The sequence below is a fragment of the Archocentrus centrarchus genome, chromosome 3, assembly GCF_007364275.1.
Source record: "Archocentrus centrarchus isolate MPI-CPG fArcCen1 chromosome 3, fArcCen1, whole genome shotgun sequence".
NCBI lineage: Eukaryota > Metazoa > Chordata > Actinopteri > Cichliformes > Cichlidae > Archocentrus > Archocentrus centrarchus.
This window is the reverse complement of record NC_044348.1, coordinates 20921963-20945627: the sequence shown is the minus strand read 5'-3', so window position 1 is coordinate 20945627 and position 23665 is coordinate 20921963. Positions and strand designations below refer to the sequence as shown.

At 38.5% G+C, this 23665-nt stretch overlaps 2 protein-coding genes and 1 pseudogene across 2 annotated transcripts; all 3 read right to left on the bottom strand.

Moving 5' to 3' along the window:
- Positions 1 to 1250: 1250 nt before the first annotated feature.
- On the bottom strand, positions 1251 to 9438 carry kifbp (kinesin family binding protein). Its single transcript, XM_030722474.1, has 13 exons — positions 8929 to 9438; positions 8478 to 8576; positions 8291 to 8370; positions 8130 to 8188; positions 7810 to 7934; positions 6204 to 6297; positions 5836 to 5948; positions 5382 to 5531; positions 4243 to 4317; positions 3354 to 3516; positions 3057 to 3231; positions 2797 to 2982; positions 1251 to 2587 (listed from the first exon to the last, which is right to left on the bottom strand). Exons 1-13 carry the CDS (start codon positions 9436 to 9438, stop codon positions 2449 to 2451), a joined length of 1968 nt encoding a protein of 655 aa, XP_030578334.1. The 3' UTR covers positions 1251 to 2448.
- Positions 9439 to 10569: 1131 nt separating this feature from the next.
- Positions 10570 to 14050, bottom strand: mpc1 (mitochondrial pyruvate carrier 1). The gene is made up of 5 exons (XM_030722477.1): positions 13848 to 14050; positions 12959 to 12962; positions 12379 to 12475; positions 11845 to 11977; positions 10570 to 11437 (listed from the first exon to the last, which is right to left on the bottom strand). Exons 1-5 carry the CDS (start codon positions 13916 to 13918, stop codon positions 11413 to 11415), a joined length of 330 nt encoding a protein of 109 aa, XP_030578337.1. The 5' UTR covers positions 13919 to 14050; the 3' UTR covers positions 10570 to 11412.
- Positions 14051 to 15915: 1865 nt separating this feature from the next.
- Positions 15916 to 19092, bottom strand: LOC115778212 (globoside alpha-1,3-N-acetylgalactosaminyltransferase 1-like; annotated as a pseudogene).
- Positions 19093 to 23665: the final 4573 nt, after the last annotated feature.

Here is a 23665-nt window from a genome sequence, read left to right as displayed (position 1 = left end):
TACCAACCCACAGAGGGCTGAATTCAAAGACAGCCTGAAAATCAAAGTGAAAAAATGATGCAGCAGGCTAGTCTATTTTGCAGAAATTTCAATGCAGCAACTCAGAATGGTACTCAGTTGTATGGCCCACACATGCTTGGATGCATGCCTGACAACATTGGGGGATGCTCCTTGAGACAATGGATGGTGTCCTGGGGGATTTCCTTCCAGATGCCATGGCATCACCGAGCTCCTGCACCGTCTGAGGCGGAAACTGGCATCGTTGGATGGACTGAAACATAATGTCCCAGAGGTTTTCTGTTGGATTTAGGTGGTCAGGTGAGCGCGGGCGCCAGTCAATAGTATCAATTCCTTGATCTTCCAAAAACTGACTGCATACTCTCACCACATGAGGCCAAGCATTGTCATGCACCAGGAGGAGCCCAGGCTCATCAAATGATGTTGGGCCCTCAGGCCACCCTCATGAAGTCTGTTACTGATTGTTTGGTCAGAGATGTGCCATCCTGGAGAACTTGGACTACCTGTGCAACCTCTGTAGGATCCAGGTATTGCCTCATGTTACTAGTAGTGACACTGACCCTAATCAAATGTAAAATTACAGTCAGACAAGATGAGGAAGAGAAAAATGTCAGTGGCCCCCCAACTGTAAAACCATTCCTGTTTTACAGGTCTCATTCTTGCCTCTCTAGTTAATTTCGTTAAAACCAAAGCAGCTGAAACTGATTAACCCTCTCTGCTTCTTCACTGACTGATATCGTAGACATTTTATTGACTTGGCTTATACTCTGATCGATGTGTTCCATTTTTGAGCTCTGTAGTTTAAGCAAAATATGGAATCATCAGTTCTGTGGCCTATGCCCTGCTGCATTACTGCTTAACCACAACCCCCCAATGCCTTCAGAGGAAGTAGCGTAGCTTAGAGGGAAGACTCCTGACCATACATTTAGTTGGAAATTGATGGTGGCAATCCACACATTTGACCGCTATTGCAACAGAATCTAATGATTCAGCTAAACTCAGTTAACCTCAATCCAGCCAGTTTACAGACAGTGAACGTGACAGTTTACTGTAAATAGGACATTTATTTCTTCAAACTAACACATTTTAGTTTAGCTGCGTTTAGTGGTAAATATATAACTCCATAATATGTCGTACAGATTGTGGAGCCTCTTGAAGTAAATTTGTAATACTGATATAAATTGACTTGACTGAAAATGATAGAAGTAGCTATGAAGAAAACATGAGAAGGATATATTCGAATGAAAAAAGTTGATATACACTTTAATGTTATAGGGCATCACATAGACACAGCTAATTCAAGATTTGATTTCAACACACAGTTTTAGCCATTTCGCTGCATTAAGTAATTTAATAGTCTTGGAAAAAAAGTCTCTGAACTCACCTCCACCCAAAATTTAGATAATTTTATCCAGTTACTCAGTGCCCCATTGTCAACAACAACAAACCCAAAAACTCCACATGCTGCTAATGTGGCATGAGTGTGGATTACTTCATTGGTTTAATACAACTATTTGCTATATATGCTATGCATAAAACAGGGTGACAGTTCCTCAGACAGGAAGAAAATACACAAGCAGAAATAAATGGAGGTGACATCATGCAAAGTATGACTAATTAACATCAGTATGACCAGTTCCTGTTATTCATGGTCATCCTGTCAGTAGCACAAAATGGATAAACTTTATTAACTTTACCTCAGGCTGTTTCAGTAAGCCGTCATTTATTTCACGATCAGAGACTTAGCTAATTGTAATGCACTGAATGCTTTATAGAAAATAAAGCCACAATAAATGAAAACCAATATGATTAACATTAGAAAGCATGTATTAATCAGACTAGGTTAAGAGGCCAGGGGGTGCTGGAATAGTAAGAAATAATTAAAAACAAAATACAATTTAACAAAGTGAAAAAAAAAAAAGACACTGTTGCACACACTTTTTTGCAGTAGCAGCTTCTGACATTTTAGTTTTAAACCTACAAAGGCTGTGGGTTAGTGGTTTATATTCAACTGTGGTTAGAAAGAAATAGATCTAAAGTGGAAAATGAGACTAGACTGACGCCCATCCGATTCAAACTTTTCATAACATAGCCAACCATTCTCGGCTTCTTAGTACCATGAGAGAGAGAGACACTTGTGTTTTCTTTTTTATGTTAAACAGAGTGCAAATTTTTGCAATGAGAATTAAAGGTAAATTAACCACAAAGGTTACTACACAGTGGTGAGCACGTATTTACAGCCAGGAATGTATTCAGCAGTCTTGTGAAAGCAGCATGCCCACTGCACAAAAAGAAGCCAAGAGAAATGGAAGCTAATCAGTATGCCATTCAGTTTCTCCAATTGTTGAGAGTGTCAATTGAGCAGCTCGAAATGATGAATTTAACAGGATTAGTCAACCGAGGAGCCAGTGAAGTAAATATTGGAGCCTTTCAGTTGTTTGAGGCCATCCTTGCTTTTAGGCGGTTGATTTTGAGAGGGAGGAGGCCGACCATCTCCTTGCTCAGCTCCAGCTCAGTCTCCACGGTGGCCTCTGCCTCAGGGTGGGCCTCACAATACTGCACCACATACCTACACAACAGGTGAAAGAAGAAAAGTCAAACATGGCAGTTGACAAGATGTAGACTGCAGTCACAAATCTAAGCAATTGCTCTAAACAAGTTCCTTTATATTTGATCAATTACATCTCTTTCATTTTTTGTGATCAAATATTAAAGTCATCCTGCTGAGAGCAACTATTTTTATGTGCAACTGGCAAAGTGCTGAATGTGTATCTGTACTTGTAGTTTTCCAGAGATTTGTTAAGGTTGTCCAGCTGAACAGTAGGCGAGGAGCTGATGAACCGGCTGTGCAGTCGGGCCACTCTGAAGCGGGCAACCAGAGCTGGTCTGAGCACCTCCTCTTCTAGGTGCTCTGGGTACTTTCCTTCTGGAGAACACAGAGAGTCTAGGAACATCTGAAAGTACCTGGAAAGAAGAGGATAGGAAATTACTCAGTCATGAACAATATAGACACACAGAGAAAGCATAAAGATACTTACTTGGCAGAGGCAGAGCAGAGATGGTTGAATTTCTTAATGGTGTGGTTATCTAGAGACTGTGTGTCTGCTTGTCGGTTGGCCAGTGTGAGTTTTAAGTCCATCATTTCATTGTAGGTCTCAGCCAATTCAAACATCAACTGTCTGCGGATCAATAGGTAGTACTGTGCGTTCAAGTCTACAGCCAGAAAACAAAAACAAGCCCAATTAAATCAACTAAATGTTATTTTCCTTTGTTTTTCTTCAACTGAACTTGATTAGAAAAGACACCATCTTTAAATAAAGAAACAAACTCAGTACCATTACAGATTGTCTCCAGCATGTCAACCCTTCGTTTGTGCATTTTGCAGCGCCGCTCCATATCCTCTTCAAAGAAAGCCAGGGCCCGGAACAGAGCACTGTGATCCTGCAAAATCTCTATGTGGTCTGTCACATAGCCATCCATCTGAAAGAAGTCCTTGGCCTTTTAGAGTGAAAGGATAAAGAGAGAGTTTTAAAAAAAAAAGAAAAAAAAGAAAAAGAAGAAGATCACATACCTACATTATAAACCACAAAAGAAAAATGACCTTTCTCACACTTTTCTTTATGAGTGTGTATGGGGGGGCTATTGGTTTCTTAAAATATATGAACAGCATGAGTAAGAGCAACCTGAAAACCAACCTCACACATTAACCACTTGGCCTCATAACAACCACGCATACATTTCAGGACCCCCAAAACATACAGCTTTAGATGCATGCTGTGGATTCAGTGGTTGGAGTTCCTTTCTAAAATGTGTACAACAGGAAATGTTTAATCGAGAAAACTTGTTAATTAAACTACACATTTTTTTTGTGTAGACTCAAGATTTAAGATGAAACTTTGACAAGGGGTAATTAAACTTAAGATTTTTGAAGTTTTAAAGAGCAATACTTAATTTCTGCATTAGCCAGAAACAAAATGACACATCAACTGTAACGTTAAATCAAGTCTCATCACGTACAGCATCTCTGAGGGCTTTGCAGTCCAGTCTGGGCATATAAATGCTACATTTGCAAAAGCTCAAAAATGTGTATGCTTATAGAATACAGTTTAATGCTTATTTGTATTGCTATCCACTAGTAAGGACTTGAATTATTGAACTGTGCAGCCCTGTTGTGTGTCTGTTTACTTGTATAATCTTTTCAACACTCTGTGTGTATGTGTGTACCTGAGTGACATAATTCTGTCCCACCAGGAATACAGATCTGGCCTCAGTGAAGTCCAAGGGGAACAAACACATCACCTGCAAATAAGAAACCTAGTGAGTTTGATTTCTCCTACGTCTGACATATGGACTGATCTCATCACAGCATTACCAAATCAAAAACATTAAAACAGTTAATGTTATCATATCTTGTTAATAAAGGGAAAAATTTTCTACGCGCACTCCACTCATCAACGTCTCTGCTGTGGAGATTGTACCAAGTCCCTCTGCGTGCACATAACTGACGACCTCACATGGACAAACACCACCACGTCCTTATCAGTGAAAGCCCAGCGGATAATGCACTTCCTGATACAGCTGAAGTGAGCAAGCCTCCCTACTCGCATCCTCACCATGTTCTATAGCGGCACCATCGAGAGCAATCTGATCAGCTACATTACTATGCAGCACAGCAACTGCAACATGTCTGACTGCAAATGCATGCAAAGATTAATGAATACAGCAAAAAAACATTATTGAGGTGCCTTTCTCCTCACTAGAAGATATATTCAAAAGCAACAGCTTTTACCCCCAGGCTGTCAGGCTCCTTAACACCATGCTGCCTTTGGGGATCCTCCTTACTCCCCCTCTGCACCCACTTTAACCAGTGGACTTGGACTGGAAATCATACACTAAGAATGCACACTGCACTTGCAGGTTAAGCTACTGTTTCTTCTGTATGACACATTTTTCAACTGTATAGCACCTGCAATTTATCCCTTGGACAGTACTGTCCATGCACTCAGGACATGTTTGATCAATTCAAGCATCCATCGGTTTTCTCTGTAAACATTAGCTATATGGTTTAATTTTATTTTATTGGGATATTGCCAACTTACTTGTATTTTTGTTTTGCACTGTTCTCAATATCAAAGCATAGTGTCTTAATTGTGTATGTAAACACTGTTGACACCAAGCTGTGCAGATCTCTCTGTATACTTTTATATGCCTGAGATGATAAAGTTCACTTCTTCTACTGTGATGTTGATGTATCAATATTGGTGATTTCGGTTAACAAGTTGCATTATTCTTTTAAACAATAATACCTACAATACTGGCATTTTTAGTAGCAGCAGAAGAATTATCTGACACAAAATATGGACCTTCTCTTCAATGCTGGCAATCGAGTCAAAAGTGTCTTCAGAGCCAAACAGCAGCGCACTCTTCCTGCCCTTTTCTTCCTCCTCCTCCTCACGTCTTCTAGCCATCTTCAGTTCATCTTGACGATCAGTATCTAGCTCACCAATGTTGTCCTGAATAAACACAAACACATGCAAGCATACTGTATTTTAAGGTAAACATAAAACAACAATGTCAGTTTAAGATACACAAAGAGATACATGCACAGAAAAACAGATGCTCCATACGACAAAATACTGTATGTTGATCAAGAATCAGAACAAGAACAGTCAACTTAAAATGACAGTCTCTAAAATGCTTTTACCGAAGCATTATCTCTAATGTGAAACTTATTTTTTCTTCGGCTCTCTGTTTTTGTGGTTGGTATTGCCATAAAGATTTCATTAGCAGCCAAAGCCACAGAAAGTTATGCAATACCTCTAGCTGCTTTCTGGCATCCTGCAGGAGGTTCAAACAGTATTTTATCCAACATCTTGCAATTTCTGCTCTCTTCTGTCTGAGATGTTCCCTGCGCTCACTCTCTGCCTCACCTGGGTCACACCAAAAGAGAAAGAGATGTTAAGATATGCCACAAGAGAGGGAATGAATGCCAGTTACATCTGAATGATGAAAGAATGGTGAGAGGAGAATGTGTGGACTATGTCAAAGACAAGAATCTTTAGTTGGCTGCTTTAGGACACAGTTATATTCTCGATCATTTGACTCAATGTAGCTGATGACGGCTACAGAACAGAAAGGAAATGAGCAATAATAAGCATTTTAATTGAATAAGTATAGATTCTTACTCTCTTGTGCTGCAGCCTCAGAAGGAACCTCGCCTGCCAAATCTGAAATGACAGTAGCTGCTGAGAGGCAGTGTCTGCCTTCCATGTATCGGCCCTAGAAAACACACAAGTATATAAATATATACACATTCCTACTTATTCTAAAACAAACTGCTGTGACAGGGATAATGTTCAAGTAAACCAGATCTTATATGTTTCTAGAAAACTGAATCACAAGAAAAAATATATGAGATGGTGAACACTTTGTAAAAAAAAAAAAAAAAAATCTTTTAAAAATCAAGGTAAAGGTTTATTCTCTTTAAATGTAATAGATTTATTCCCCTTAATGTTTATTCATTTATACAATTTTTGAACATCTTGAAAATTTGTACAGCAGTGAACAGAACAACTACTGAATGTAAAGACTATGCGTTAATCTTTATTTAACAAGGAAGTGAAACTCTTGAGATTAAGAATCTCTTTTGGTGTCCTGGGTGGCAATAGCGCTAAACTAGCATGTTTTATGATGTCAGGAGAAACTTGGAGCTCCTGGATACAGCACTGGGAGAATATGGAAACACGGAACAATATGGAACAATATGGAAAGGTGTCGTGTCAGGACCTTCTTGCTGTGTGGCAGCAATGTGGACCACTGAGTCAGTGTGCAACCCAATGTTATGATACTGTGTAAAGAGCATAGATAAGAATAGTCCTTATCTGTTCTATGTTTTAGCTAACTGGTCCGACTGCGTGTGTACATTAGTGTATCTGAGTCCCTGTTAGCCCTCCACACAATTCTAAAGAGACCAGAGAGCGACCTCACACCCCACACTTTAAAAACAAGATGGCAGAGTTCAGCCCAGGAGGCTAAAAAAAAAAACACAACTGGACTAAAAAGACACCCAGCTATCAGTGTGATTAGCTCATAGACTCAGAGGAAAGTCTGGCTTCTGAGCTGCTAAAAAGCTGCCAATTGACCTTTCAGTTGGTTCATTTTCGGTTCTGTTTGTTTTGATCTGAGATGATAAGATGCTCTGACACTTTCTTCTTCTTCTTCTTTCAGTTGCTCTTTTTAAGGGTCACTGCAGCGGATCATCTGCCTACATCTCATTATATCCCTAGCATCCTCCCATGTCGCACCACATCCTCCCCTTCACTACATCCACGAATCTTCGCTGGGGTCTTCCTCTTTTCCTCCTGCCTGGCAGTTCCATATTCAACATCCTTTGCCCAATATATCCACGATCCCTCCTCTGCACAGTCTCATCCTTGTCTCTTTAACTTTGCCTCCAAACCACTGAAGCCGAGTTGTCCTTACGATATATTAATTTCTAATCCTATCCATCCTCCCCAGTGAAAATCTGGGCATCTTCAGCTCTGCCTGTCTTTTTGTTAGCACCACCATCTCTAAACCAAACTTCAGAGCTGGTCTCACTACCATCTTGTAAACCTCCTCTTGCTGCTATCCTTCTGTCACAAATCACCTCTGACAACTCTAGTGTGACATCCAGTGGTTGTGAATGTTTTACAGGCAAAACATTTTAGATGACAACATGCAGAATATGTTTAGATCTTAGGTTATAGATTGCATGTCTGTAAATCACTTTAAATTGGGTATATGCCCTACCTTAGTGATGTAATACTGCGATAGTGTGGCAGCATTTAGAGCCCACTCCATTGGAGTAAACTGATTTAACTGTAACTGTCTCTGTAGGGTTGTGTGGCAGTAGGTAGCGGCACGCTCAGTTTGACCTGAGAGACAAAACTATAGTTATTACAAGTAATGTATATCAATGCAACATACTGACATACAACACTCATCTTCATCATGTTTACATAGCTAAATATGTATCAAATGCAACTTCATACAACCCTACATCAGAAAAAACTCCAACAAATATCAGTTTAAATATTATTTTTAGGTATTATCCTTTCTTTCTGACTCACCCAGGTTTTTATAAACTTGAGCAAGGTAGTACATGGTATGGGTGTAGGCCAACTCAAACCTACAAACATGGAAAAATGAGAGCGACAGAGGTGAAAGGGACTAAATAAAAGCAAGGCAATAACAATTCTCTGTAAATCTGCTGTGGAAGATTACAAGTTACCTCTTTGTCCTTTCCTGGTGAGTTAGCAGATTCTCCTCAGTAGTAAAGTACTCTGTCATATCAGTGGGAGGACTACCATCCTGAAAATTACAAAAAATTGTGAAGCGTTTACAACCACACTGTGGGGCTGGCACTGCTTTGCCAAAAAAAACCCTAATATTTCTTTCACTCAGGAAATCAGCCTCACCTCCTTCATGTAACGCTGATAGATGGATTCTGCGGTTTCAAGGAAGCCCTGAGCAGTCTCTGTCTCATCCCGGCCTGCCCAGAGGATACCCAGCTGGTTCTGATAACACAAGGAGACAACACATGAGCATCAAATGATCTGCATCATCTGACGCTGCTACACCGATGACTCTGAAAATAGAGAACTGCAAACCTGCTTTGTTTACAAGGTTTCACAGTCTGATGGATTTATATGTACATTTTTGAAAAATTACCCTGAGCGTTATAATCACATGTAATAATTTATAACCATATCAGTGAGTTCCTTTGTGATAATATTAGCTGCTCAAGGAAATATTTACACGTTACAGTTTTGATTTGTAAGTTTTTGGTTTGCTTTTCATGTCCTCGCTCTGAATGTAATGTAATATTTAAAAAATGACAGCTTTGTATTACTATTGATCAGCGTTTACCCTAACGTGGATAAACAGGGACACATTCTGGGACGACACCCTGCATCTCTCCAGCAGCTTCATGCAGTTCATCAGATGTTCCTGCCCGGCTGACAGCTCCTCCGTGTCCACATGGTTGACTCCCAGGTAGTACTCCACAGCCCCGAGTCTTGCGGCCCGCAGCCCGGCTGGCGAATCACCGCTGAAACCCTGGCCGAAAACATCCTCTCTCTGCCCGTCCACCGGCTCCTCTGTCGGCCGCTGGTCGCCGCTCTCCCCGCTGCTGTCCTCACCTTCGCCGGCTTCGAAACTCTTCAATGAGCAGTATATCTCTCTGAGAAGGTCCCTGGCTTTGTATTTCGAGCGGAAGGGGTCGTTTTCTGGGTCCTTTCGTGATTCGGTTTCTGTGAGGTTTTGGGCGTTGGTGAATTTGTCGCAGATGGCTCTCCACTCGTTGCTGTTGAAGGACGCCATGTTGGTCCTCTTTGACGTTCTGACGCAGCTGCGTGCTTCTCGTTGTATTGCTGCCATCTCCTGGAGGTTGCCCTCTCCGGCGATGTGAGTTTCTCTTGTACTGAACAACAAACCAACATAATTTTGAGGCACATAACGCCTTACTCATTTCCGTTTTATTCTGTTTTGAGCTCTACTCTGCTACATTTCGGAGGAAAGCCTTAGTTACACTGCAGCTTTACATTTTTATTTATTTATCTTTCCAAAATAGATAAATAAATAAAAATGTGGTTAACCACAGTTAATTCATGATGTAACAAAGGGGGGGAATTATTTTTTTCACACAGGGTCAGGTAGGTTTGGATAGCTTTTTTCCCCTTAATAAAAAAAAAATCTTTTAAAAACTGCATTTTGTATTTACTTGTCTCATCTTTATCTAACATTAGAATTTGTTTGATGATCTGAAACATTTAAGTATGACAAATATACAAAAAAAAATAAAAATAAATAAATCAGGAAGGGGGACTTTTTGACTAATCATTTTTTTTTCATGTCACTTTTGTATAAAGATGTCAATTTCATCCCAAAAAATTGTGTCTAGAACAGTGCATAACTTGAGTAATGCAACAGCAAATATAAACATTACTTCAATGCTACCTGCCCCCCATGAGTGCTCACATATGCCCCGTCTTTCAACCGGCTTATATTTAACAAATTTATTCAGCTTAATGGCCACTATGAACTGAATTAAGCATAATCATTCCTAATAAAAATATGAAACTACAAAAATCAGAAAGCTACTTCCACCACTATTTTTTTATAGAGCAAACCAGCTATTTGATAATCAAATATGCACAAAATGTTATGGTTTAATATGTTTAAGCTCTCATCAACTGTTTTCACTTAAAACCTTGGATAGACACAGAAACATGAAACAGCATATGGAATAATTCATGTGCAGTTATTCAGATTCGTACTTTCTAACTTTGTTGGAAAAAAAAAAAAAAGCCTTCTGTTTATTCAACAATGCAATATTGAGTGTAAATAGAGGAGATGGCTTTCTTGACTTTGCCATAGCAAAAATATCTGACGCAACTAAACATCACCTGATCACCAACAGTCACAGGAGAACATGACAGACAAACAAGAACGGTGTGAAAACTCGAGCTTCAAAATCAAAATTCAAGAAAACAAACCTCAGAAAAGAAATCAAGTTTGTTATAGCTAGTTTATTTTAACAAACCTAGAGAATCCGAATATTAATCAAGGAAAATAATGTGAATTATACAGTGACAATAAATTAATGGGAATGACACATAACACAGTGCATGTTCAGAAAGCACTGACAGAAGCAGCAATTCCTTTTGTCCAGTCATGTAGGACGGCAACCTAGACAGTCTCAGCTTGAACCACTATACTGCTTTAGTGTGGGCAGTTTCACCACATAAAAAGGTCAATATTGATTTTGTTTAATTTAGACATTTGTTTCCATTTTATTGCTTATTAAATGGTTAAACTTTTCAAACTGGATTCCCACAGATATTCATATATACATTTAATAGAATAATATCTCATTCAAAAGACAATCAGCTTAGCCTTGTGCGTACTGAGTTTAACACACACAAAAAAAAAAAAAAAAGTGTGGACATTTTTGCATAAAGTGACCTCAACCTTTGCAGATATTAGATGAAAACAAATAACGACTAGTTTACAGGTGTGCAAACACTAGAACCTGTGTGCAAGGACTGTCAGGCTGCTTAGCTGTGTGTACATTCTCCCACATTGTATTCTGGTGTGTCATGTTGAATGTTGCAAAAATCTACCAATTCACATCAGTTGACCTTAATTCATGGAGGTTTTTTCCTATCTTTAGTAAAGTGGCAGAAACTTAAGGAGGGTGATCAATTATGATAATGGTGAATTTTAAAAAAAAAAAGAAAAGAAAAAAAAAAAGATGGAAGTGCAGCAATTTTACAGATGATTACTGATGTCAAGGTTTAGGTGGGTGCTGAAGCAGCACAGTGGCACTCTGTAGTTCATCTGCATCAGCCACTAAGATCCCATCTTCTTCTCCATTCTGAAAAACCGAAACAGATTTTATTATCATACATGAATGTTTTTATTATCATACAGTGCTCATGTCACTCTAAGGTTATTTTTTTTTTACAATAGCTCTGCAGTCAAGTGATGACATACTGATCTGGGTGAAGAGTTATGGTGTCAAAGTTGCCGTTTATGTGAACCTGCTTTGAACAGCCAAACTAAACAAGTATTGTTGGGGGGGGGGGGGGGGGCTAAAGACTATACCCTCAACCAGGATTTGGATCGGAGCCCTGATATATGATGGCAGGTGTACAGGCATTGCCACAAACATAGCTATGTTTTTCTATGAACAGGTTATTGAAAATTATAATTTATTATTTTAATGAATACACCATCAGTCCTCAGTGAAAACAGAAAAATGCAGGAAAGAAAGTGTATTACTTGTATTTCATGAGGCGGCCACCCTGGATTAGTTGGGCTGTCTCATTGGTCACATGGCAAGCGAACAGCAGCCAGTTGCGAGGCTGCACTTTGTAGGCAAACCTCATGAACAGCAGAGAATAGCAGGACAGAGCTGAGGACAGGAAGAAAACATGTAAGCATATGACACCATGTTCTTATAAGACACCTAGTGCTGTATGCTACCTACTACAGCTTTAACCTATTATATAAATGTCTCACACAACTGTATTGCGTCCCCTCCCCCTCCCTTAAATGAGAAGTGAAATGTTCAGTTTTGATATATGAATATTCAGCATAAGAGTACATATCAGAAAAGAAAAGAAAAAGATCTTAAAGCAAATCAAGATACCATTGCATAAATTATTCCTCCTGTCTAAATCTAAGTAACCTTCTTAGTGGCCCTGAGATAAAAGAACTACTTACAAGCTTAACTGTAACAATGCCAACTAGAAAATGATCAGCGTATTGTGTTTATGTTGGATGTATCTGTACATGTGTCTATGGCCATCTTACCGAAGGTCATCCTGCCACTGATAATTTCAGGGCTCTTCTTCATATCTGTGATGGCAGCGATAGGAAGACCCCAGTTTGCTACAGGACCCCAGAAGTGCTGCAAAAGTGACAACAGTCATCTTAGAGTACAGATGGTATAGATACTAATAAAATATGCACAGCAAGAGGTAATTATGACAGTAACAGTTTTTTTAATGAATTTAAAAAAGAAAGGGAAGAAAAAAAAAAAAAAAAAAAAAAAAAAGAACTGACAAAATTACTTTTAACCAGTTTTTCTAAAGTGGAGTTTAACTTACTCAGGCACAAAATACATTTGTTTGTCAAATGGACAGAAAATGTACAGACTTATGTAACATAAGGTAACAAACTCATTGCCTTAACTATATATGGACCATTCATGCTTATATGCATTTTTTGAGCCAGGAAAACCCTTGAGCTAAATCTGAAAACTGGAGTGTCATATTTTTAGATATCACTACACAGAACGCAAAACAAAAACAAAAAACAAAACAGTATGGTACTGATAACCCCACAGCCTATCACAGAAACAGATATACTGATGGAAAAGATGGTGACTTACTGTACTGTTTTTGTTTTTTTTGGTTCCACATAGAATAGAAGAGAACATAAATAAATATCAGTGACATGGATAAGAGCTAGGTCACACATCATTACAGCTTCAGGCAATTTTCAAACCACATTGCATTTCTGAAGGACATAAGGTTATAATGAATGAGGTAGCACATTCACGCCTATATAATTAGCTGTCAGCCACAAACCGTCAAACTTGCTTGTGCAGTCTGACACCAGAGTAACTTTGAACCAAACGAAGAAGCAGAGGATATATCAGACATCACAATGCCTGCCTTTCTACTGTTCTGAAGCGTTAAAATGGCCAACGAGCTTCAATATCAGCGATAACCACCGTATGTATCTGGGACAAATGCAAACAAAGATGGCCTGTTGCATCAGGATGTCAAAATTTGGCCTTTACCCCAAATTTCAGATATGTGGCTAATCTGCGGGAGGTAAATAAACAGACTTATCTCATACTCATTAACCAATGTCTTGACAAGTGGAAAAGCAGTAAGAGCCAGCTTCTGACACCGACTCAAACTTTAAAGCGGTTCACTACTGTTTTAAGAAGATAACTTGGATTCTCCGTCGGTTTACGACCTTCTATCGCTAGGTCTCCTGTTTGTTTTTAGGTGCTTCTCACCAATTACAGTCAATCTCACAACCTGAGGAAACTACAGGAAATACGATCGCCCTTGAAAGCAAGCCGTCTTAAAACGAACCAGAAAACGATGCATAAAGAGCGGTGATAAACAAAATGTTGCTGAAGAATGCTCATGAAGTTTTGTTGAGACCTTCAGTCAGCGGTTGAACATTAGCTAACGCTGCTTCACTAGCTGAAGCTACATTAGCTTCCGTGCTAACAGAGAAATGTTGTAGCTTCTGACACAGACCTCGTCAAATAGTCCCTGAACTCTTTGCTCTTCAGGTGGTCAATAGCTTTCCGCGCAATCGTCCCTGCCATGGTTTCGCGTTAGGCTGGTGTCGGTTTTAGCTGAGAGGACCGCTCTTTCTTTCCCTTTCTGTCGGCTGAAGGGCGACTGGAGGTTTAGCTCAAAGGACGACTTCCAACCACAACACTGCGCTTTGCGACGCTGCCGTAAATACATGGCGCAACCTCAGACGGCGAGGTGCTGCCCAGCGTAACAACCAATCACAGGAGAGTGCCAGTCCAGTTAAATAGACCCCATCACCCACCATATTAAGAAGATACTAGTAGTGTAAAACTACTGCTATGTGAAGTAAGTCGATAAGATTAAGGCTGCAAAACTGAGTAACCTACGAATATGTTTAATATATTTATCGTGCATACAGCCCATGAGTGTGAGATTTCCAGGTAAGTTGTAATCATTAAAAAGTGGTTCAGTGTCACCAAGTTTGGCTCACACTGGATAAACTATATGGTGGTCCTCCTTATTCATTATTCCAACTATTGCTCAAATTGATTGAAGAGAGCATCGTTACAAGCCATCTTGACCTTGAGAACTTTAGACCACCAAAATATAGTTAGCAAAATGTTGGTTTATTACAGGTCTGTCATTTTCTGTTTGGCTGTTCATGGTATTCTTTAAAAATGGCCCATTTGAGATTTCAGTGTTCAGATTTAACTTGAACTGGTCAGATGTTTACATACACTCATCGTTGTCATGAATGTCATGCTAATTTGGGGGTTTTAATAATGTCTTTGAATGGTTCTTTTTGCAGGCTGGAATTATTGTACAGCATGCATCTTTAATGACTTTTAAAAAAGAAGAATTGGGTACACAAGTTTGAATTTATCAGAGATTTTAAATTCTTATTTTGGGACACAGTTATGAGAAAAATGATCAGTGACAGCCACAATCTGGTGTTTTTAAAATAATTTTTTTAAATGAAAGCCTTCTTAGCAAATGGTGCTGCTGTTGTGTGCAGAAGTTGGTCCAGGAAAAGAGAAAAGAACAGATGTTATTTTCAAACTTCCTCTCATTTATAAAAAAATATCCACATAAAAACACAGTGCATTTTGTGCATGCCAAAGCAGTCCAAAATCATTTGCTGATTGCCATTCAATTTAAACAAGCTTTTTTGTTGCTAGTTAAATTTACATTATCATAAAATCGTAAATTAAAAATCACATTAAAACATCTTCTCTTATTAAATCCTAAAATCTGCTCTATTCATAAACATTATGAGTCTGAATTAGGAAACTATTCACAATCATCAAATACATTTTACCTAAATCTCTGCAACACTTTCTTTACAGGTGTATTAACGTAAACATGCACACACACACGCGCAAATATTACACATGCTGCACACACTGATAATTTTCAGAGAGGACCTTTGTAGATACACAAAAGAGATATATATCTTCAAGATCTAGCTTGATCAATGAATGGATTATTTAATGTGCTCAGTGTAATGAGTTAAGACATTCTGACTCATAGTATGTTAATGATGCCAGCATCCCACTGCAGGGGAGGTCCTAGTGTTGTACGTGCTGGTTCACCGTTGTGGTTTAGAGACTGACTCATGCCTTTCCTGCTGTGAGGATTCAAAATATCTGCTGTGAAGAATCCTGATTAGGCCTGTGCACTCAAGCAACACCAGGGGGCACTATGTGAACATTTATGTCACATCTTAAAGCATGAAAATAAAGGTTAGAGAGTTTGCCATGAAAGCCTAGATTCTGTGTTTTGTACCTTACAGAATTCCCCAACCAAAAAACAAAAGCAAAAGCAAAAAAAAAACAAAACAAAAAGGAGTAATACAGAGTACAACAAAGCTGTAACCAATACTGACTTCAGAGTTACTCATTCTTCCTGCTATCAAGCTGTAACATGGCCACCTAGAAAAGGAGAAAACAGGCAGTAATTAATTTGTCAGCTACCTGCATGATACCTACATTTAAAGTCACCTTTGTTAAACTGTTAACCCACTGTTTGAAGAAGGCATCTGACAACTACAGCCCGTAATAATTTCTATGTGGCCGTGTTATAAAACAAGAACATAGAGTACATTTCAGGATTCAGTTCTTGAATATTTTTGACATCATAATACACCATTGCGCTACACCTCCACATAGTTTTCGACCAATTGGGAGAGTCTGATGCCTTTAATGTCTGCTGGTAGCGCATCATAGCCTGACCACAGGTACTCTGGAGACAGCAACTTGGTTGGCTTGTTGTATAAATGGTACCTGCATGTCAGAGAGATAGGAAGGTATACATTTTGTTTCTGCTCTCAGTATGAGTGGAGATGAGGTGTAAGGTACCTTTTCAAGAGTTAAGGAATTGCAATTTTCTTTTCACAAATAAAAAAAAAGCAACAACACAAAAAGCATTTTGCATTAATGTTGATGAACTTGTTGAGGTAGTCTCTTGTTAAGGTACTTGTTAAGGTGACTCTCTTCCTGCTACACTGCCTCAGTGTTGCTCTTTTTGTCCTCTTCCCACTGTTCATAACACAGAAATTACAAGTAATAGAAGTATTAGATAAATCATTACTTATTCCAATGTAAAATCGTGACTATGGTTTTTAAAAACAGACGGTGTTTTGAAGGCAAAGCTTTTTTGTCTTTAAAAGATCTCATTCAAATAAAAAATGTGTTTTGGTTGCTTGACCGGCTTGTACGTACCCTCCAGGTATCACAGACAGCACAGACAGCTGCAGTGTAATAACAATCTCCTTCTGCAGGAGGGATGTGGGCCTTGGACTGGGGCGAAGCTCATATGGAAACCAATCCCTGTGTGTGCTAAAAAAAAAAAAGGAAAATAAAGAATTATTAAACCAGTATTAATGCCTCAGGTTAAGTCTAGTTTCCAGTCAAACTTGCCAGACTTGATGTTTGACACTTTGGATATGAAATGTCATCAATTCATCATGTTTTGCTATTGGAGACATTTAAAATCTTGTCATATAGTGTATGTTTATTCTTAAGTTATGGCCAAATGTATCTATGTGAGGTGATAGTTATTTAACTTTTGATCACCAACTCTCGATCCCTTCATCCTTGGGACTAAATGACTAATTTGATATGGAGATGATGGCTGGACGGAGATAGCCGAAAAGCATAATGTTTCTTGCCGAGACTATTACTGACACCGAGGCATAAAAATGATCACAGGACTTTGCTGTAGATCGCAGCATAGCCTTGGATTGTATTTCGAGCATGGGGGTAGATAATGATGTGGTAGATCACACATAGTATAACAGGTGAAACTAAAAAAAACAAAGACTTCCAAAAACTTGAGCTGAAAATTATGTAGGAAAAAAGATTAAAGCCCTCTAGTAGCAACAGTGAAGTACAGCAGAAATCCAACTGAGTGACTCAGCTTCTAAACAGTTATGGAAGACACTGTCCGTCATAAAAAGATAATCCGCCTCATTACAGATCTGAAAACATGCCGAAGACTGTGCAAGATTATATAAATCACAGAGAAGCTGCTATAAAATGTCCAATAAAGAATGTTTAAACACAATGTTTATTTTTATGCTTCTCAGAGAGTGAATACAGAGCTGTTTATTAAACCTGCTTTATGTTTCTTTTTTGTACCAGCTGAGTATGAGTTTTTTTGAAGCATCAGAAATTTTTGAAGCATCAGAATACTAAAAAAAAAAATACTAAATACTACAGAATACTAAAAAAAAAAAAAAGACTGGCTTTCTTGTTGTGTGTGGCCTACCTGTTTCTCAGTGCTGATAGTGGCCTATTTCATCTTCCTAGGCACCATATGCTGCCAGCACTTTGCATCGGGTACACACACAGCAGAGATCTCCCTGCCCTCACCAAGCTGAATCTGAAGAGGTTACAAAAAAAATATGTAATTAATAAATAAATAAAACATTTAATCCCAAACAAACAAACGAATTAGGCATGTTCTAGCAACATTTACAATAATAACTTAAGTCGTCACTTTATTAGTTACAAATTGCTCCCATTGGGTTGAACATCCTTCAGATCTGGCTTAATTCTTTCTGGCTTAGATTCAACAAGATATTGGAAACATTCCTCTGAGATTTTGATCTGTATTAACACGATAGCTTCACACAGTTTCCACAGTCCAAGCCAAGAAGTACCTAATAAAGTGGCTGGTGAGTGTATACTGAACTAACTAACCAAAGATATTCTAGGAATAGTAACCAAATAACAAACCCTCGCTCTAAACCAGCACTTTTCTCAAAAGGGGGTAATGTACTGTATTTCCAACAGTAATGCAAAGTTATGCAAAGGAGATCCAGCGTACACCTCAGATGCAGGATTCCCTCAGAGCGATCTAAAACTAACAGGAGTGTTTGAGGAAGTGCGCACTGGCCAAATTTAAATAAGATATGCTCAATACTTTTTATGGATGGAGTCACAGAACTTTGTGACTGCACCTCTATGCACTAAAAGCAGTGCACAAACAGTACTGTACAGAGAATACATAAAGTAAATAAATACAAAAAGACAGATGACAATAACAAAACCGTAACTGCATCAGAGAAAACTTTTCCATTGTCATCATGTGGTGGTGCATCAAAAGCACTGTGCACTGTTTCTAAAATTATCATGCCTTTAAAACTGTGCCGTCTATTTATCGCGTGCGGATTGAAGTTTTTTATCAGTCACTGCAGCTGTCAATCCCTGTGCAGGGATTTGGGAGTCTAAAGCCTTCCCCAGCAAGAATTAAGTTCCAACCACGCACGCATCCACAGGTAGTGTGGTAGAAGGGCATTTTTTTTTGCCTGACAACTATCAAAGCTGTCACTCCTGATTCCAGTGAGTGCAGATGCAGGAGAGTGTAGTCACAGTATGGAGTGCAAATCTGTAATGAGGACAAACAAGCAGCAGAGGTGCACAAGTTTGTATAGTGTAACAAGCAAGAAAAGTGTTTTTTTTTTCATATATATTGCTATATTATACAGTTATGATGTACTTTAAATTCCTACACCTTTTATTGCTTGTTTTAACAGCAGTAAAGCAGTTTATGTAGATGTTTTACAGCATGACAAATAATGCCAACCTTATGAGTCAAGTGTATGTCAGCCTGCTACCACCACTGTGGATTCTCATCCAGTTTGCACTGTGAGGTCTCAGAGCTTCCATCTGCAGCTGTCTGAGCAACAATTTAGGTCTTCATTCTTGGTGAGCTGCCTCACATCCGGCCTGGGGGTCATCGTAAAATGTTGTGCAAAAACTTGAAAAGGAAGCACAATATTTTTTTTTATCGTATGACAAGATATCATTGATAAAATATATAACAGCAAATTGTTAAACTGGTTCTAAGAATTCATAAAATTTCTGGAATGATTTAGCAGTGACTGTGATAATGAATACTTTTCACAGTGTGCAGTTTCATTTTAAAATATTACATTGCCTGGTGGGTGTTTGTTTTATTAAATTATAGCTCTGTGCTGCACAAACCTCCCTTTACGTACCCGACGAATGAGATTGTATTTCCTGAGCAGATATAGAGCGCCTTATGAAGACACGCAGATAATATTGTTATAGGTGAACGTCAATAGCACTTGGGTGTTATGATAATCGTTATTTTTACATGTGTGCATTCGGCAAATGCTTCTTTAGGAACATTTGTCTTGTGTCAAAGCAGTCACCAAAGAGAACAGTTTGTGCTTGCATTGGCTGCGGTGCGTCAAGGCACTGAAGCCCTGGCATCTGCATTATTGGTCCCAAAAACCAATTGTTGTTTTTTTTTCTGTATTGACACAAGCTGGCAAACTGTACAGGGCGTATCCTGCCTTTTGCCCAATCCCTTTTGGTATAGGCTCCAGCCTGAATGAACTGTTCAAAATATACTGACATCACAAACATTTTTAAAAGTAACTTGTTACAATACAAAATTACTGCAATTCAAAAGTAACTAATCTTATTTCTATATTGTCCTGAGGACCTGTATGGTGCAGTATTTGTGTAATTGTGCAGTAAATTTATCGAGTTTTGAAACAATCTGACACCCATCTCCATGGTGACACCTACTGGCCACTTTTTCTATCATCACATTTTGATACGGATATTCTGTGAAATGACAGACATGTGTTACACTGTTGTAAACAAGGCTACATGTTATACCAGAGTATAAATAATTTGATCAATGCATGTTTTGGAGAAATCTCCATCAAACAAGTCAAGAAAAAGAAATTGTTAAGGACAGCAAACTGTGACTGCAATGGACTGTGTCTTTCTGTTTTGCTGGGCTAACATATGTGAGGCTGTTTCATTTGCTTAGTAATTCAATGCAATGCACAACAAACCAATTTATAAAATATATTTAAAAAACGGCTGCCATGTTTATTGTGATAACTGCATAGGTTTTGTGGATTTGATTGTCGCCTACTTTGTAGGTAAGTGTAGGCCTATAATCTTTGTGGAAGATGTTTTGTCTATGGTAGAATGAAGTGTGAATGAATGTAGCCAGTTATGCTTATGGAAAATTAAAATGAATAAGAAAAAATCAAGTAACAATGTCTACATCTGTCATATATATTTTCCATTTTTCAGCTGTTTTTGGGCTGAGTTGGCTTTCTTTCTTTTTTTTTTTTGGCAAATGATCTCCCCAGTTTTGGAAATAATCCATTCAAACATATATTTGTTTTTGTTTGTTTTTTGCCAAGATATAAAGCAGGTGTACTGCTGTCAAAAACGTGTATTTTGCTGTGGTTGCTGCTGCCATTTCTGTGACTTTTAAGGTATCTTGGAGTTTGTGGTGCCATCAGGTTGGTTTTGCACTCTTGATCAAACCTAGAAACAGCAGGTAAGCCACCTGTCAAAACTTGAGTTAAACACACCAAGACTGTTAGTGTAACCTTGACACTGTAAAGTACTTTATATCCAGCATTAATTTGGGCGGGACTGTCTGTGTCACATTCACTCTTCAATATCATTTGGGGATGCTTAGCATTACCCATCTTCAACAGTATTTGCTGTACACTACTTAGCTAACATTGTCACTTGTGAATCATGGGATTTCCCTTTTTGATGTCATGTATTTTGTGCATAGGGAAAGAAGGTGACCATATGGTGTCTGCAGCTGAAATATTTTTTCAGTGCTGATGATCTACTACATGTGCCACTGATATCCAGTACAGTGCAATGTTAAGCAGTCTGCTCACACTGCAGTAGCTACAGAGAAGAGACCATGGACAGACTGTAGGAAAGTCCTCTGCAGGCATCTTACACAACCTGATTTTTGTTTTTTTGATTGAGTATAATGCTGGCTCCATTTCTCCAGGGTGCTGAATAACAATCACTTACGAGTAACCAGGTTACGCAGGCTACTTGCAAACATTATACAATTATTACACCATAATTAATTAAAACAGATATCATTGTTTGTGCTCAGGTGTGCCCTCAACTTGGGTCATGTAAGAGTCAGTGAATATGTAAGTTCAACAAAGAAAGCTTGTAATAAAGAACAATGAAGTGTACACTAAAATTAGGCTAAGATAATGTTACAGATACTGCATTATAGCAAATCCATATATTTGCTATAAAGGTGTAAGTGTTGAGTGATGTGTGTTCTAGTGATCGTTTTGGATTCTATAAGTTGTACTTTGTTGTTACATACCACTGAGAAGATATTTTTGCAGCTTTGTGTCCAAATTGTGTTGTTGTGTTGGGACAGTTTTACATTTATCTGATTTTGATACCACTTTAGAGTTCACAGGCAATTTACTTTTAAGCCTGCAACTGTGCATTTTGTTAGTACGCTCATTTTCATAATTTCATGTTCAGTGCATGTGCCGTAAGGGTGGGCAGAGAGGCATAAACAGATTAAACTGCCATTCAAACAACACTGTGGAAGAGATTTGTTGAACAAGCTCAAATTTAAATACCTAAGTAAATTTGCTCCAGGTGTCTTTAGCCCAAGTAGGGGATCAAAAAATTGATACTTGGTGTTCTCTGGCTCCGTATAGCAGAATGTCCTTGAACCCCAAATTACTCCAGGTGCGTATTTGCAGGGAAAACAATGTTTAATTGGCAATCTGTAGGTGATGACACCTGCTCGTTTGGTGGAGGAATTCAGAGTGGTATATGAAAAAGAGTGCTTAGAATAAATTAAATTTAAACCATTTCTAACGAGGTTTGTTGCAGGTGCAAAAGAAGATTATAGCTGTTGGCTGACAGTTAATTATGAACATGACAACATTAACGCGCTGCCTCTCCTGCTAGAACGGTAAAACTTTTATGACATTTTTAAACATCATCATGCTGATAACCTTAAGATTAATATACAGCCTGGATCTGTGCATGAGGTGTGAGTTTGTCGCTCTGGTTCTCTGACTATGCCTGTTCACATTTGCAACCACTTGTGTCATGTAGTGCAAACTTATGAAATTAAAAAAATCTTAATATTTTAGTTAACTGAACACACACACACACACACACACACACACACACACACACACACACACACACACACACACACACACACACACACACACACACAGGGTTCAGATGAACAACCATCCTGAAAGTTGAGAAAAGAAGTGGAGGCTGCAGCATGTATTTCATTGCATATTAAAGTTTTTCATTTACTCATGTTTTGGGGGAAAAAAAAGAGCAAATTGACAGTTAACGCTCTTTCCTTCTTGGATGTGAACAAAGTAGAAAATGTGAAATAAACAGTCCAAATACACAATAATGAAAAACACATGCTGGCAATGTCAATTATCATAACATATCACAAAGTGCTGCTGGCCCATTTCTGTTCATACCTGCCTTAGGCTGGTCACTGGGATTGGTCCCATGTTTTGGAGGACAGTGATGGAGGTGTAGAGGAAGGTTTCCAACTGTGAAGTTAGCCAGAAGACCTGGTCAATTTCTTAAAATCCTTCCTTTGGTGTTTCCTTTCTTATCTCCTTAGGATACACAGGACTATCCTTTATGAGAGAAAAGGGGATAATGCTGTCCCACAATTCAAAGTGATTTGCTATCAGATCATTCACAAAAAAAAAAAAAGATCAACATGACTGTCAAGAAACACAGATCAGAGGATTACTCCTTCATTTTCTGCTTCGCAGCCAGGGAGGATCTGTTTGTATGTTCTCCCAGTGGTTCCTCCGGTTTCTCCTGCCAGTGTAAAATGTGCCAGGTTAATGCTCCCCGTCAGGGCCCAGGACACACTCACAAAACAGATAAATAAAATGACAATTACAAAATATAAAAAAATATCTTTTGAAATTTTAAAAATGTATTATACATACATTCAAACGGTGAACAGAACACTTACTATCTTAAAATCTGCTTCTGATAAGACGATTGCTTTGTGTAACACTTTGTGGGTTTCGAAAAGTGACGTCTACATAAAGATAATTAACTATAATAAGAGAATTAATAAGAGAAGTAAAGTTTTTAATACTAATAAGAGCAAGGGTTAAGGTGGATAATTTTTGGTGGGAGGAGAAAAAAAAAAAGTGGACAGCACTCATATTTGCCTCACTGTTATAATTACCAAGCTTTAATCTTTTATTTATTAATTTATTGCCAGCCTAGGCAAAGAAGTTTTATTTTCCACTGGGATATCCAGGTTTATACTGCTTCACAACACAGTGAAGTTGCATAAAAATCTCGTGAAGATTTGCCTATTGTAGTTCATCTTCAGGAAAGTGGACTTTCAACACAGCAAACCCACATAATGTATGTGTAGTGTGCACTTCCTGAGCACCACATTTCTCTTTTCCTAAGGAGCCTAATCATGAATTCTCCTTCACATCTTTCCTTCACCTCATG

Bases quoted from the DNA above. Each gene is read 5' to 3' on its own strand.
- kifbp (XM_030722474.1), bottom strand. From the start codon at position 9,438: ATGGCAGCAATACAACGAGAAGCACGCAGCTGCGTCAGAACGTCAAAG. The intron at 2,983-3,056 runs GTAAGTATCTTT...TCTTCTTTCCAG, and splicing joins CTCTGCTCTGCCTCTGCCAA to GTACTTTCAGATGTTCCTAG. The intron at 2,588-2,796 runs GTACAGATACAC...CCTGTTGTGTAG, and splicing joins AAATCTCTGGAAAACTACAA to GTATGTGGTGCAGTATTGTG.
- mpc1 (XM_030722477.1), bottom strand. From the start codon at position 13,918: ATGGCAGGGACGATTGCGCGGAAAGCTATTGACCACCTGAAGAGCAAA. The intron at 11,978-12,378 runs GTAAGATGGCCA...TCCTGTCCTCAG, and splicing joins CAGTGGCAGGATGACCTTCG to CTCTGTCCTGCTATTCTCTG. The intron at 11,438-11,844 runs GTAATACACTTT...TCGGTTTTTCAG, and splicing joins GGCCGCCTCATGAAATACAA to AATGGAGAAGAAGATGGGAT.